The sequence below is a fragment of the Cyprinodon variegatus genome, unplaced genomic scaffold, assembly GCF_000732505.1.
Source record: "Cyprinodon variegatus isolate N-32 unplaced genomic scaffold, C_variegatus-1.0 Scaffold131, whole genome shotgun sequence".
In the NCBI taxonomy this organism is placed as follows: domain Eukaryota; kingdom Metazoa; phylum Chordata; class Actinopteri; order Cyprinodontiformes; family Cyprinodontidae; genus Cyprinodon; species Cyprinodon variegatus.
The window spans coordinates 519,535-536,597 of record NW_015150584.1 but is presented as its reverse complement, the minus strand read 5'-3'; the positions used below and the strand labels follow the sequence as shown (position 1 = coordinate 536,597).

At 38.2% G+C, this 17,063-nt stretch overlaps 1 protein-coding gene across 2 annotated transcripts; it reads right to left on the bottom strand.

The window, feature by feature from the left end:
- Positions 1-2,017: 2,017 nt before the first annotated feature.
- LOC107085722 (tyrosine-protein phosphatase non-receptor type 9-like) lies at positions 2,018-16,713 on the bottom strand. Of its 2 annotated transcripts, none has more exons than XM_015376227.1 (13): positions 16,609-16,713; positions 12,339-12,482; positions 11,202-11,291; positions 10,877-11,001; positions 9,628-9,733; positions 9,423-9,533; positions 8,518-9,344; positions 8,342-8,438; positions 7,441-7,510; positions 5,394-5,472; positions 5,155-5,305; positions 4,840-5,047; positions 2,018-4,604 (listed from the first exon to the last, which is right to left on the bottom strand). In XM_015376227.1, the coding sequence occupies exons 1-13, from the start codon at positions 16,639-16,641 to the stop codon at positions 4,381-4,383; spliced, it is 2,265 nt and encodes a 754-aa protein (XP_015231713.1). In that variant the 5' UTR covers positions 16,642-16,713; the 3' UTR covers positions 2,018-4,380. The 2 variants fall into 2 exon arrangements, with proteins under 2 accessions (XP_015231713.1, XP_015231714.1); XM_015376228.1 differs by lacking the exon at positions 16,609-16,713 and adding an exon at positions 15,604-15,627.
- Positions 16,714-17,063: the final 350 nt, after the last annotated feature.

Here is a 17,063-nt window from a genome sequence, read left to right as displayed (position 1 = left end):
ATGCACAAGAGTGCATAAACAACTAGTCAATACAAGATGTAGACTCCTCCAATATAAGGGCCTCATGAGAATTTATGCAGCACCACAAAAACTAAACATGCAGTCAAAATATAACTGATGTGTGCTCAAATTGTAAGAATGCGAAGGAGTCATTCTTCCACTGCATGTGGCAATGTTCTGAGGTGGAGCTTCTCAAAGGAAGTTCTAACAGATCCTGTATTTTTCTATAGGGACTATACGGAAAAATACAAGTTTACAAAGAGCAAGCAAATGCTTATAAATATCCAGTGGTGTCAAAAGTACACACATTTGTTAGTTAAGTAGAAGTATAGATACTGCAGTTTAAAAACACTCTGGTAAAAGTTGAAGTATCAACCTGAACTCTTTACTTAAGTAAAAGTGAAAAAGTATGTGCTCCAAAAACTACTTAAAGTGTAAAAGTATAAAGTAACCTTTAGAAAAAAACTCCAGATGCCACTATATGAATTGAAAGCTACATTTTTTGACTATTTCGAAAAATTCTTTGAGATAGGGCCAAGGATGAGGGATGGTCTTGTTGGTCTCTGTCTCCATTTCGCCTGTGTCCGACCTTTCAGACATTTCAACATCTTTTTCTGAATCCTACATTGTAGCATGGCCACCTTCTTGAACACCTGCTTGCTTCTGATGATTTCCTTTAGCTAACCAATGAGTGTTTGTGTTATATGACTCATTCAATTACACTAGTTTTCACTACATATGGTGTCAATGATCTGCATTGGATGGTGCACATGACGTGAAATAAATATTTATAAACATTAAACCAAAGCCAAAGTAAGAGTAACGTTTGTTTTAAAAATGTAAGGATTAGAAAGTACAGATACTTGTGTGAAAATGTTATTAATATACGTCAGAAGTAGGAAGAAAAATAAGTAATTGAGTAAAGTATAGATACCTAAAAAGTGTACTTAAGTACAGTAACAAAGTATTTGTACTTTGTTACTTGATAACTCTGTAAATATGTTTTCTGTAAGCCAAGAGAACCATAGCAATATTTTGGAAAAATGTAATAGAGCCAAGCTGGTACATTGGGCGAAGCAGATGCTTGAGGTGTTTCCATTGGAAAGAATGTGTTTTAGGGGAAAAAAGGCAAATATTTGAAAAAGTGTGGGGACCCTTCTACTCCTTTGTAAATACATTTGATTTGACTGTGAAAACTGGAGACACTTTGCTAAAATCTGTTTCTGTGATCTAATGAACTAATGTTTCTACTTTTTTTTTTTCCTTCAGGTGTTTGTCTTACTGTAATCACAATGCTCTTTTGTTCTACATGTAACAGACGCTGATATGTTACTGTAATGATATTGCATAAAAAAAAGTCCAAAAAAACAAAATTACAATTATGTTGTTAAAACCAAGATTAGCTCAAAAGATTCAAGGATTAAAACTACAATTATACAATGGTGAAAGTGCACTTAAAATGTTCCAATTGCACTTTTCATTTTTCTGTTTGATGGAGTCAATATACCACAAGGCCTGCAATCGTTCAAGATAGTAAGATCATTGCTTTAATGGGCTGACAGGATGTAAAAGGCCATGATTCAATCGCATGAACTTAAAGCACTAAAATATGAAAACAACCAGTCTGACTCGCCTTCTATTATTTCATTATAAAAATAAAAGTAAAAGCACAGGGACCAGCACTCCATACAGGTTATCATATTACATGGCTTTACTGTACATAAACGTTAGCAATGTTCCCGAAGTGCTCTGGAGAATCGGTGCATACAAATGAAAGGCTGTACCGGTGGTGTCCATGCAAGTAAATAGTTGAGCATGTTAAAACGAACAAAAATAAAGGTGAGCCTGGGCCTTTGGCATTAAGGGTGGCAGGGTCCACATTCACAAGAAAAACAAATAAAATTCCATGTATATTCAACTAAGGTTTGACACCATTACCCCAAAAACATTCAAGGCTCTCTTTCCATGCTGATTAAATCCATTTATACATAAGAAATAATAGGTGCTTATATCTTGATTTTTTTTTTCTTTGCAAATTATTCCCCATGACAGCTTTTCTTTTTTTTTTTTTTGCTTTATCCTTGGCTTAGAGTATGAGACTTGATGGTAATGTCATCCTTACTAAAGGGTTCATACCTTTATAAAAACACACACGCACCAAATAAAGCCCACCCCCAAAGAGAACCCGCCCAAAATAGGACAAACACCACTTCTGAATGTTAGTTCTGAAAATATGACAAGTGACAAATTTCACCAAAGTTTATGTCTACAACAAAAAAATATATATACACATTTCACTCCCCCATGAGATTTGTTCAGCTTATTATATAATAAATGGTCTGTTTTCTTTGTAGCATCGTACCAACATTCACGGATTTTGATATTGAAGTACAAAGACAAATACAGTAGAATAAAATACAGTTTAAAAAAAAAATACAAAAAAAAGGACGTTTTTCTTTTGATAGTTTATCAGATACAAACCCAGAAACTGATCGACACTTAAAGAAAATATAGTTACCCCCTGAGGTCAAAAAATAAAAGTATAGCCATGTCTCAAACCAGATTTTACTACTAAATACCACACTACTTTGTGTTTTTCTAAAGTAGTGTGTCTAAACTGGACGTCCTTTGCCCCACACTTAATGTGCAGAGCAAGTGCACTAGTTTGGGTGTTAAAACATAATAGCAATAATTAGACTAAGGAAAACATGAAGGCACCGTTATCTGAGGCAAAAATAAAATTAAACTAAAAACACCTCAAAAGTCTATTTTATCAAAGGAAAAAGCTCAAAAAATATATAAGTTTAAAAGGTGGTTTTGTAATAACTATATGCTTTGTTAAAGTATTTATTCTCACTGAACTTTATCACTAAGGCTTTTTTGCTTCTACCTCAACACACTTGTGTGTTTAATAGAATTTTATTTACTCAGCAGAAAATAGTGAATAATTGCAAGGTGGAAGGAAAACTATGCATGTTTTTGAATAGAGATCCACAGGCTAGGTGGACACATGTGCTAACAGGACAACTGTAAGCAGAAGTTTTCTAATAGACCTTACTAAGCTTGAGCTGCAGTGACAAGAACGGACAAGAAACTCAACGTGAGCAAAGCTGGTAGAGGAAGTACCCAGAAGACTTTCTGTGATTGTAGTAAAGGTGATTTGATAAATTACAGAAAACTAATGACTAATTTTTTTTCTTCCACTTCACAATTATGCACCAGTCTGCCCAACAAAATCCCCACAAAGAACAGCGAAGGCTGCATTTGTTATGGAACAAATTGTGAAACAGTTCAAGGGATATAAATCCTTCTCCAAGGCCCTGCTTCAGGCAGTGAATCGTGTTAAGGCCAAAATACGCCCCCTCTCAATGTGTGAACCGCATATCAGGAATATCATATTAGAACCTGACAGATTGGACAGAAAGATGTGTATAAAACCAGAACTCTACTTATTCTCAGTCTAGTTTTGCTACATAGATGTTGTCACTTAAGGTTGAGACAATTCAACTCAACTTGGCATTTTAAGCTTGTATTTTAGTTGCCATTATGCACAATAAAATATACATGTATGTTAGAGGAATATATGTAGGTTTCAGTCTATAAGATCTCAGGAAGGAATACATCCAAGCATTCAGGTGAGGACTTTGGCTTTAAAAGTTAGTCTAAATACTCACAGATATGAAGCGCATATAAAAATGATGTAATTGGGGAAAAAAGAAAAAAAAAAAAAAAAGAAAAGAATGGCTATGAAATGGTTGAATAAAATGAATTAAATGGCTCGTAGAGTAATCAGTCACAACTAATGTTTCACCAAAACCCATTTCTTTTAAAATGAGCAAAAAAAAAAAAAAGAAGGAGAAATGAGGAGAAATGTTTTCAAGTTTCACCTTTTCACACATGCTGCATTTCACCTGTAACCAGACTTGTTTGAAAAGCAGAGATAAGTATAAAAAAAAGGAACTGAGACTTGGATTCGGAGGGCTTCAAGGGGAAAGGTTCAAGTTTATCATTCCTAATGTGCAAGTCAACATAAAAATGCTACAAGTCGTACAACGCTGTTGTCAGCGGGGCGTGTGTAGGAGCAGGTTGAGCTCCGCCCCCTTTGTAGTTTGCTTGATAAAAAGGGGGCTTGGATAATGGCAGGTCAGCTTGCCCATCTTCCATGCAGTGCATAGTCTCTACTGCACTGCGTTTTTTTTCTCCGGCTGTTCAACTGCATTCTGTGAAGGAAGAGCATCTGTTGGGAGTCCACCATCCTCCATACCTCCCTCTCTTATGGTGAAAGGATCTCCTCCATCCTTTACTAAGAAACGTTGCTCCTCTGATTTTCATTCCTATGAATTCTGTTCATGTTCAGCTAGCCATCTGTGCAAGTGTGTCTCACTCGCTGTCCGTCTCCAATTCTGAGTCAGACCACTGCACTGGACTCAGTCTCCCATGTCGCTGGGCGTACTCTATGACGGCAGTGTAGCAAAAATAGTACTGGTCCCAGGTCTGGATGCTGAAAGCCCTCTGCGTGCGCATCCTCCGCACTGTCTGATGAACATTTACCGTGCCTACGTCCTCCAGCTGTGCTAGGCAGATGTCGAGTGTGCAGAATGTGCCTTAACATGAAAAAGAAATGGATAAATAAGCAACACCTAAAAGGATACCAAACTAAATACAAAGTCAATTACAAATGGAAAAAATTTGAGGCATTGATGCATCTTTCCTTGATCTGACAATTCACTTTTTAACAGGTTAAAACTGGGTACAAATATAAGAATCAAAACATTCTATATTAGATAGCTAAAAGTAACCACATTGGGTTAGGTGGGATGAGAACAGTAACATCTTTACCTGTGCGTCCGATTCCAGCACTGCAATGCACTATCACAGGAGGGCCTCCAGGAGGTCCCCTCCAACTGGATCCCAGGCTTTGGACTGCAGATTTCCTTTTCTCAAGTACATGCTCACGAAAGTCCAACATAGCAGAAGCACTTTTAGGAACCCCAAAATCTGGCCAACTGACATAGAGGTAGTGACAAACTTCCCGTTTCTCTCCAGACTGTAAAAAGATATCCAACAAATGTTTGAACCAAAGGCAAACACACTGAAAATAAATCCGTTCTCACATCAGACACCGCCTCAAATGTATCAAAGCTTCTGATTTACCTGTGTGTTGTACAGTTCGAGATGGGAGAGTTTAAAGTCCTGAAACACCTGGATGTGTGTGTTCTTCACCATGAAATATCCGTGCTGCTCAGTTCCACCCTCCTCCAGAGGCCAGTACTGACCACATTTGACACGTCCTCGCTCTACAACTCTATGAGAACCATTTCAAAGGCTTGATTATCATTTCACCAATAATATGTGAGCTTTAACACATGTTGCAAAAATGTTTATTAACAGACCTGGTGGTCATGACAATGATGAGTACCATCTGCTCCCAAACCATTCGCCAGAAGTCAGCGAAGGTTTTTGGCAACGGACCTGAAGAATAGAAAGTCACAGTAGTGAAAAAGTTGCATGTTGATAAAGCAGGGAGCTAGAACCGGCAGCTCCAAAGCCTGGCGTAGCGTTCAATAAGACTGACCACAAAATAAAGATTTTCTATAGAAAGGCATCAGATAACTGTAGTGTTAGAAGTTGATGTTCATATCCAAGGTCTCACATTACAAAAGAATGAATAAGAACTTTTTTTTTGGTATAAATAAGACAAAAATTCACTATAGCCTCTTTCCCACAGAAATTAGCAGACCGAAGTTTTCAGACATGGGTCAGCATAACAATCGACATTTGGCTCCCTTCCCACTGGGAAAAAATACTGGCCCTACACTGGCTAAATTGCCAGGCCGCTGTTCCCCCACCATTACGTGTCTGGTGACACCATCACGCAGGGTTAGCGTTGATGATGTCAAACAAAAAAAACAAAAACAAACTTGTATTGGCTTAGAAAACATGCAATACCGGTATCGGGTATTACAGGCTAACAAAGAAACCAAACGACCCCCATTCCAAGGGGGCAGACCCGTTCATCCGGTCCAATTTGCATGTTTTCTAAGCCAAAACAAGGCTTTGTTTTTTGGTCCACTGTATAAAGCATCAAACTCAAAACCATTTCTGACATTTCGAATTGAAAAAGATTCAAGGATAGAAAGCAAAACGTCTTCAAACTAGGAAACAAAGTTCAGTGAATTGTTTTGTTTTTTTTTTTTTTTGGAATCACTATGACCTGGATGACTAAGAATCTTCACCAGCATAAACAATGAAGAGTAAGATGAAAGGAAGCAAGGGCCTAGTAAATGTTTTGTTTTGCTCTGTTGGAATCCCTCTCACCAATGCTGCGCCATGTCTATCGAATGTAAACAGAGTTGTTTTGGCTTGTTCGATCAGAAAAGTCTGGCGCAGCATGTTGATGTCCATACGTTGCGCATCACGTATAATGGCTGTCTAACCAGCTCAGGTGTTCCCACAGCATGCCGATCAGAGCCGAGGGCAAGCGATTTTCACGCAGGTCGCTTGGCGAGTCGTTTGACCCGGGTAGACGTGCGTCAGTGAGCTGTTCCTATTGCCACTAAAAGCAGATTGTTCCCAGGTTTACTGTTTTTTTGGCCAGTGGGAAAGGGATATATGATAAGACAAACATTGGGATGAAATCAATAAAATGTGATGCATAGTACAGCACTGACTTGGCTTTTTACAACCAGTTAAGTATCGAGTCACCGTGTTACAAAACAAAACCTCTGAGCAGATGTTTTGATCCTCCCACTGTTGTGTAAAATCTCTTCCCAGAGATCCTTTTCACCAAATAGGGATACAACTACACAATTAACTTAATGTGACATTATGCCCCAAACAGATGTCTAAACTTTCCTGGCAATCCATTAACTTGTGACCAAGTTTGAATAATCTTGACAATGGAAATTAAGAATGAAGTTTTCTGCAAACAGGAACTATTCACAGCATCTCAAGCTGAAGCAATTAATTAATCCCAACCGGCAAAAGAAAAGACCCAAGAAGCTTTTATTCCTAGAGCCATACACAATACATCCACTGTCAAAGGCATGAGTGCAGCTCTATTTGCCCTTTATAGAAAGCACTTAACAGGAAGGTGATGTGCGTGTTCATGCTGCAGGCAAGATTGCCAGCAGAAGAAAGAGTTCCAGGAATATGTGGACATAGCCTCACCAAAAACAGAGCACCGTTTTAAAGTTGCACACATGAACAAGACTTATGTATAGAATTCAAAGTTTGTTTTTCATTGCACTTCAGAGAATATTCCTTTCGGACAGATCTTCTCAGGCAGTATTTGTGTCAATTCTCAGGGACAGGTTGGCTTGCATCATTATAAACCATAAAAATAAAACATCAATGGCATCTCAGTAGCCCCATAATATAGGTCTACAGTTATTTGTGTTTACAAAAATCTTGAATAAAGAAAACCCAGGGGTTTCTAACCTTGAGTTGCGATGTAGGCATTGCTTCTCTTGTACCCATCCATGAAACTGGCATTTATGTAATCTGATGTCTATAAAAAAACAACAACAAAAAAAAAAAAGATAAGTCAGGTCCAACCCACATCATCCTGTAGGAACCTAAAATATATACAGCTGAAAAAATTAAATTGGATTATTAGATTCTTAAAATAACCCTAATCTAATTTAGTGGATTGATAAATCATTAAGTGGAATATACAGACTTAAAGCATAACATATGCTATAAGAAAATCCCATGCATACAAGTAGTTAAGCTTAAAACTGTACACAGCATGAATCAATCATGTTCTGTTCAAAAAATTTTTTTAAAACAAAACATTGATGAGCAAATGAATAATCAGCTGCAGCCCTTATAGTTAAATGATAGCATTTATGTATATTATGAATTAATTAGAATACCTAGCACACGATTCGACTTAGATGGATAAGATGAATAGCTATACTAAGGTTTCATGAAGAGATTTGGGTAGAGTAAAATATCTTAAAGCATTTAGATCACATTTTTGACATGTTATAAATGCAAATGGGAAAGAATTAATGTCTCCAGAGACATCTGCATGCTACTATTCCTATGGAAAGTGCAGAGTATCAGGAGCTAAATGCACATTTTGCAGTCTGATATGAAAATAGAAAACTTAATATTTTTTATTTATATTATAGTCTCTCATATAAAATCGCACCATTATATTAAATACACAAGTTTTACAGTAGTGATCTGACAAACTACAATAATCTGCATGTATTTTATCTTAAATTTTATGTACAGATTGTTAAAGTATTCGTGAGCAGGATATTTTTTCCGGGGTCTTAACTCGCCTAATAATATAAGTAACCACTGGGTCAGAGATAACAGAAATCATTACCTCATCTTCATCATCACAGAGCTGACAGAGCCTGACTCGTGATTGGTCCAGGCATAGAACATCACTGTACCGGTTCTTTATCTGATTTGACATTTTCCTGCAAAGATGATTTGAGTTTAGTTTATATGCACTATTGTGGATTTTCCTACCTAGATGTAGGGAGCAGAAAGCCTTACTTAGAATAGTCAAAGGTTCCTGCTGGAGGCTCCTTCCGGATGTCCTCGTACTCCTGATAGATCCCTCTTTTCTTTTTTCTTTTCACATACTCCACCAGCTCATGCACCGTCATTCCTCCTGGGTCCGGCATGTGAACAGATATCTCCGTGTAACGACCATCATCATCATCCTCATCTGGGCCCCATGATGAAGACATAGGCGGGGATTGTGAGGTGGGCTGGTTGGGGGGGCGAGGCAGAGCTTTCTGGGGCAGCGGTGGAACCCCTTCCAGCTCTTCCTCCTCATTCAGGGGCTCACTTTGAGACCTGTTGGAAGGGTTTGCTGCATCGCCATCAGCTTTCTGCGACGGCGGCGTGTTGGGGGCAGCGACTGACTGGGGAGGAGCTCGGCAGCTGCGGCCGTTCACGTTTGTGTTGGCTCCGCTCAAGGCCGAACCATTCCAGTGCTGGTGGTTCCCCTGGGACTTGTCTGCTGCGGAGAGGGAACCCTGCTGATACTGGCCCGGGCCTCGAGTCCTGCCCTCCATGTGGTTCTGAGGGTTAGCATTGTTGTCATTAGCTATGGCACGTTCAGTGCCCTGTTGGGTGTGGGAAGGCACTGTACCAATGCTTGTGTTGCTATTGTCCAAACTGTAAGAGCGCAGCAGGTTTCCCACACAATCATGTGTGTCATGTTCCTGTGTGTCCCCCTGATCAGTGTTGGTTTGAGAGTTTACACAGGACTGGATCCAGGCCACGTGGCTGTACTGGGACGTCCCACCAAGATGTTCAGGGAGAGAGGAGACTGGGATATGACTGACCAACTCATGAGCTCTCACTGTAGACACCTGTGAAAAGAATTAAAAACTGGATAAATAACCACCTCACCTACTAAAAGGTGAACCCATGAGGATACATGCTCATACCCGTTCCCTCAGCTTTTCTCTGACAAAAAGACGGAGAACTGCAAACGGCGCTCGAAACCATAATGGAGAGGACACAATGAAGACGCATTTTAATCGAGCGGGAAATGCCCCCTGGGGAATGCAAGGAGGCACACAAAAAACAATAAAAAGGGCTCTTCATTGAAAAACAAACCAATGTATCAATACAAAAAGACACATGATTTACCTTGAGCAAATTCAGAATCTTGACACAGAGCTCATAGTCAAAATTTCCATAACTTGAGTTTGTCATGTCATAAATAAATATCAGCCCGTCTCTTTGAGTTTGCACACTGCAAAGACATAAAGGTGCTCACATGAAAACTTTGCCTTGCTTTTACTGAACACATTCCAAATTATTAAAAATACTAACGTTATTGCATTTCAGTACAGGTGTTTACAGTATCTGTAACCAAGACATTTCTGAAAAACAACATAACATCATTTATTTTAAGTTCCGTTTAGTCTAAGACCCTTCTATAGAGACCCGAGTGGCACGTGATGCAGTATAGTGAGGCGTTGGTCTTTAAAGTAGCTCTGCAGAATTATCCAATTGGTAAAAATTTTATTTAATCTTTGTTTATGCAGACAAGAAATCCGATTTTTTTGTGGTGCCGTTCACATTTCCAAAATGTTGTCTGACAAAGCTTGCATATGAACATCAGATTTGTATCGGATTCAGGACCACATAGTCAAGAGGCCTGGGTCGCATTGGGGAAAAGAAAAAAAAAAAAATCGGATCTGTGTTGTTCAGACTGAAATCGAAAGATCAGATACAAGTTGCATATGGGCAAAAAGAAAAAAAACTGGAGTTGGTTCACTTCGGCCTGCAGTGTAAACGTAACCTTAGACTAGACTTGAAAATGAGAAGTCCAATCAGTTCCTGACAACACCAAACACAGTTAAGATAATCAAGCTGCATTAGTCACCGTTTTCTTAAGACTTAATTTTGAGGTGGCCTGGGGTGCTTGTTTTTACTTGTTTAAAGACAAGACGTTGATGCACCTTAAGCAGAAAGTTAACTAGAAGGCTAATTATGAAAAAAAATTACTTTCATTTCACAGTAAGAGCGATGGCATTCCAGTGCCTCTGTTGGCTTATTTAAAATGATTTCTCAGTTATGTGTAATAAAAAGACCAGCTTTCTAAGTTTTCATAAAAAAAGTTAATGAAACATTCATAATTTTTTTTGATCAATTTGAGGGCAGTGTAAGATTCAGGGAATGTTATTTTATCTAATATTAAATGCTTGTTTAGCCCCCAATACATGAATTTCATCATTTCTCTAGGCTTTAAGTAAAACATCAGCTCCGTTTATTATATGGTTTTCTACCTAAAATCGGTACACTAATGATTTGAAGCAGAAAAACTACGCTAATTCAACATACGACAAAAAATGAAATGTATCAGACCAACAAGTTGTGATGAAAATGTTACCTTTCTATGGCTTTATCCAGCTGATAGATGATGGCCTGCAGAACAGCTTTGTGAGTGGTGACGTCTGGTCGATGAAGGCGAGCAGTGAAGAGCGCTAGAGCAGCACCTTTAGCATCTCGACCAGGCTGGAATGAACCATTAACAGGTCATTAAAGAAAAAGAATGATTAAGACCAAAAAAAATAATAATTTTTTTCAAAAACTAACTTTGCTCTTTAGATGCTAAATCTGAACAGAACTTTAATATAAAAGTTGTCTCTTTTTTTTTTTTTTTTTTCCCAATACTAATGTGCACCTGTGTGAAGACAAGCTGATGTAATACTGACCAGAACTGTAAATTTTCCACTCAGCAGCTCAGAGCGGAGGGGCTCCTCGTCAGGGTTTATATTGATGATACCCTCTTTGATTCGGGTATTCTGAAACACGACAACAAAAGAAATGACTGTTCCTGTGTTTTTTGCCCTCATGTCTTTATTTTTAAAAGCCCTATAGGTAAAATGTGTGGATCAACAGTAGTTCAAAACATGAAATATAACAAATAGCTTTAGCAGATCTAATGCTAAGATTCAGGGATCTTGCATATTTACAAGCTCATGTTTGAATCCATGATTTAAGGAAAGCAAGCCCCGTTCACAGCACAAACACCAACGCTATAAATAGGTCTGCTACCACGTATCAGACTCAAACTAGCAGTGCAGCAGAATAATACAAGCTTCCTTTCTCACAGGAAGGGATCTTTTTCTAGTATCAAGAATTTGGATTGCACTCTTAAAAAAATATACAGATATGAAAAACAGTATTGGTTGTGTAAGCAGAATTAAAGAAATCAGCCTGGAGACATCTATGGACCAAAGGAATCAAAAGACTGCATTTGCATGCAGTTGGGGTAACACAACAAAGGTTCCTTTAAAGAAGAGCTAAATTATCACAGGAGAGCTTTAATGTTGGAGATAAAGGACCCATCTACATTCAACAAGGGTTATTTAGGACAGAAACACCACAGCTTGCCAGGATTACCACATACAGGGCTGTGACAAATAGCTCTGTTTGACATTTAATATCAATTTGCAAAGAGAAATCTACAGTTTGGCCTGATTCAAACCACCAAGTAAGTTTAGTGTAGTTTATGCGAGCAAGGCTGAGATCTGCCTCTCAGGTTCTAAATGGACAAAAATACAGTTTGTTGAAGAACAAAGCAAGGCTAATTTCTTTCATCAAGCTATCTTTTGTAATGGGCTATAATTACATTACATATTAGTTCTGTCTAAAAGTCACTAACATAAAAACAGTTTCTCAGCATAAAACAAAAAAAGACTTACTGGCACACAGTATGAACTAATAGAACATTTCAGCAATTCAGCAGACTATGTACACGCAGAATTATTATTTTTTTTTTTCTTCGGGAAATGGCACATAAATTAAACTAAAAGGGAAAATAAAGATTTTACAAAAAAAAAACACACCTTATATGCTTGGAACAAATCGATGGCCCTGGAGACGTCAAACTTGCGGGCCATAAGAAACTTAATGGCTGTAGGCTGGGAGACGAGCCCAGCGCTGTGGGGGAGCTCTCTGCTCCTCACTTCTCTCAGGAACTCCTCCACATTCTGACAAAATTGAAACAAAACAAAAGACTAACAATGGTGGCAGATATATATTAATAAAAGCTTTATCATACATTAGGACTGGAAATAAATTAAGGTTTGGAAAAAATAAAAATAGCAGCAGCCATAACACAGAAAGAACGATGGAATCTGAAGGGCGCAAGGAGGCTGGTTCTATTGACAGATCAGCCTATACATCTCTATGCAACGTTACATGTATGTATGGTACAGAAACCAGACTGAGTTACTAAACAAAAGTTAGCTTTCCATTTGTAGATTAGGAAGTACTGAACCTTCATACATGAAGCCAGAAGGTGCTTCACTGAACATAATCTTTCACATGCAACACAGAAAGAGGTCTTCTGAAATGCATTCATCGTCAGCACGTTTAGGCAAACCTTCTGATCTCAAATTGAAATTAAGATTAAGGTAAATCCAGTGTGAACATTTTCTCCATACCGTCACAGAGTAAAAACCAGGCAAGCATTCATAATAATTTCACAGAATATGAAAAAAAGACAAATTGACTAAGTCACACAGGAATGCAACTTTTTGTTAGCTCTGGTTGATCTTAGTCGCATTTAACTAGAAATTTTTCAAGCAAGAAAAAAAAAAACTCTTTAGGTGACCACCAAAAATCTGATTCAGAGCCACATTATCAGGCTATGGGAACCAAAATTTATCTTGAAGCATATATACTAATGCTATGTGTTCTATATCTATTGCTTAAAGTAAAAACAAATAACAGTAAGTGTACAATTTTCACCTGTTCAATTTTACAACAAAACTATAGTGAAATCATTTTATAACCCTATAAAATATTTTTCTTTTACCAGTTTTGCTGTACGAGTCGATTATAAGTAAACATACTGGTGTAAATTTTCAGTCACCTGGGTCAGGACAATCACGAAACAGACTTAAATTTGAGGGCAACTGGACTTCCAGTTTTTTTGAAGATTGTTGGCTCCCAGTACAGTTCTGGAGCAAGTCAACAGAATTGACAAAGGCTGCTGGAAAGGCTTTGAAACATCTTCAAAAAAAAAACAAAAAAAAACAGAGAAAGTCCAGTTGCCTTCCACTTTAAGCCTGTTCTTTTGACTTATAAGGAAAGCTCATAGAAAAGCAACTGCATTTTTACATTTTACATGAAAAAGAAAAAAACAAACAAACTACATTTTAACAGTGTTGCATTTAACGGTCCAAATTCAGGTAGAGAATGAAGTTCCCATCCTAAGTATTGGAGATTTGGGGGTTACAGTATGTATTTTTTGTTATCCAATCTATTTAACATGGGAATGGCACTGCAGTAGGATTTCAGCCCCTAAATGTAGAATTTACTATGAATCTGTTATCAGGTTAATGATGACAGATTCATACTACATTACTTTGTGGTATTAAGAAGTTTTCCCAATCTAATGTATGGTAGCATAGGCTGACATTCTTCTCGCCTAGCTTAGAAAACAAAACTAAAAAACGTAATCCCATTTACTTTATTTTTTTTTTAATGTAAAATACCCTCAAAGACATATGTTGAAAGGCTGTCTATGAAAGAACTGTAAATGAAGTGATGTTGCATTAATGAGAACATAACACACAATTTAAAGTTCTATTTTCTGGTCTGTCAACATATTAAAATAACAACGTATTTATCACTATACTGGGAAATAAGCAGTGTTCATGTATGTTTCAGGCCGTCTTCACATTTTAATTTCAGGATCGTTTCAACAGATGTTTGACAACAAAACTGAATATCTGAATTCTGTCCAAAGAACAAAAAAATAAAATAAAATAACCGGGTCGTGCTTTGGTTGTGCAGTGGTTAACGGACACGACCCATATATGGAGGCCTTAGTCCTCAACACGGGCGAATCCAGCCAGTGGTCCTTTCCCGCATGTCTCCCCCTCTCTCTAATACCTCCTTTCCTGTCAGTCTGCTGTCCATAAAAACAAGCCACTAAGTGTTGAAAAACTTTACAAAAAAACTGAATATTCTAAAATTGGTTGTTTAAGGGCAAGGCATCCAAACATCTTGACATAAGTCTGCCACCATGGAAAAGACACTCAACCCAAGTGTCCAAATTATCTGAACTATTTAAGGCAGGATTACACTGTACAACTTTTTTGCCCTTTTTGAAATTCAGTCGGACGTCTGGAGCAAATCCCTCAATGGGCAGACGTAAACAAGGATTCCACTTCTTCGATGAAAACACAGAATTATGGCGGGGGTGTTAGTGAAATGGAGTTCTTACTGCTTTCAGCACACAAAATTGCACAAATCGCCAAGGTAGCGTGTTTCAAATTTAAAAAACTATTTCTGAAGTTGAGAGGACCGCAGCAACCAGCGGACCTCCGAGGCTAACCTCAGCCTGTCTGCAGCAGCCCTCTCTCGGCATAGTCGTGTGTGAAGGACCGCTGGCTCTGATGGCAATTTTTGACTCAAGCTTTGGAATCAGTTTTCAAAGGATTAGACTTGGGGGTTTCATTGAAACGTGAACAGAAAGAGGCTCTAAGCTCATTCATTTTTAAGGACATATTTTCCGTTTTACCAACAGGCTGTTTGTTCACACTCCCCCACCAGCTTTCTGTCGCATTTCCTACCTTACAGTCAGTTGCACTCATTGCGTTGGCCAATAGGCACAAACATGGTTTGAAAGACAATGGGCTGTTCTCATCAACAATCTTCCGATGTCTCATTCATGGGAGCCAGACTAAATTACACATTTGATTTAATTTAGTCTGGTTTATCAGGCTAGCGAGATTTGACATTCTTTACACTGCAAAATTTTAAATCTCAATAAGTCTTTTTTTCTTAAAATAGGGGCGTTTTTTCTTGATTTGAGGTGGTAAGTGAGACACTATGCCAATGGAACAAGACAATTTACAGTCAAAATAAGAAAAAAAATTATTGCATTGTCTTATTTCATGTGCATATTAGGTAATTATATTGTTGCAAAAGTAAAAATGCGAATTTCATTGGCAAATATTCTTGTTTATCTGCTGAAACTAAGGCTAAATACACTATTTTTATTTTATTTTTTTAAACTTATTTCTAGATCGTTTTTGCAGTGTAGTTTAGTGATAGAATAAGTCGGAGCTGCAAAGAAGACATGGCCTATTTTTCTACCGTTAACATCAGCAGCAGGATGCTCTCCGCTACGATCAAAGAAAGCGACGAGTCGTGTACAGCTTCTCCAGGAATAGCTCGGCTGTCATTTAGTGAATTAATGCCAGGTAATGAGAGATGAGATTGGCCATAAAAAACGTTATCGGCACTTCTGGGAAGCTTAAGGAGACGGAACTGCAATTCTGCGGTCTGTAAATTAGATGAGCAAGGCAGAAAAAAAAAAGAAAAAAGAAAAGAAAAATCACAACACTAGCATCTCAGAAGCAACGTGACTGCTGATATGTGGCGTGACTGCCAAAACCAAGAGATTCAATAGAAAGCGATAGGAAAAACAACTCTAGGAACCAGGCTGCATTTCGGTGAATTCATCATGGTGCATCCGACAGACATACAGACCGCTGCTCGTTAAAGTGGATATAGGTCTATAGTCATATTGTCATTGTATAAAATAAAACCGTAAAATCGAGGCCAAAATATATATGTATTTACATTAAGAATGTAGTTCTTGTCAAATGTTTTAACTCCACCAAGGCAGCTGTCGAGGAGATTCCGGGCAAGTCAACAATAGCTGTTAGCATTAGCTTAGCTTTAGGTTGCATGTGGTACCTCAATCTATAACGTTTAATAACATTAAAACAACACAGGCCTAGTATTAGGACCGTAACTTAAACTATTATTTAAGTATATACATTTTAAAATCGTATATGTTGGCCACGCCGTTCGAGAGTTATCAAGCAAACAGACACAGTGCACCGGCTAATTTATCCGCTTTACTAGGAGAAAACGCCATCGGGCTAACACACATGCTAACTGCTGTCAGTCACACGGGAGCCAGTAGTCTGGCATAGCGAGCAGACGGCCCAAACTGTTTACGACATTAATATACCCAAAAACAAATTAGTTGAATGTTATATTGGGAAACACTGTCAGACACAGATGCTGACATGTATACATATTAGAGGTTAAAGTTGGGTGAAGGAAAATAAATTACGAAGAAACCCTTACCAGCTGCTCCTGAGTTGTCAAGGCTTCCGCCATCTTGAAGCCTCCGCAGCGTCGCAGCGGGCGCGCCCACTGGAAGCTCGTTCACGCCCTAAGACAAACAATGCTCCGCCTAGACTCTGCTACGGGGTACGTCTTAGGACATCCTCGTTTCCCGGGAAAGCTGTTGTCAGTTCTCTGAAAAAAGGTTGTCAGTGATTAGGAATAACGTTGTTTGTTCTCAGGTGTTAGGGGAAAAAATACTCAGTTCTGAGGAAAAAGTTGTCAGTCCTTAAGAAAAAGCATTGTAAGTTCTCAGGTATTAGGGAAAATGCTGTCAGTTCTTAGGAAACAATTTGTCAGTCCTTAGGAAAAACATTGTCAGTTCTCAGGTATTAGGACAAATGCTATCAGTTGTCAGGTATTAGGAAAAATCCTCAGTTCTCAAGAAAAACATTTTTTTCCTTAAGAAAAAACAT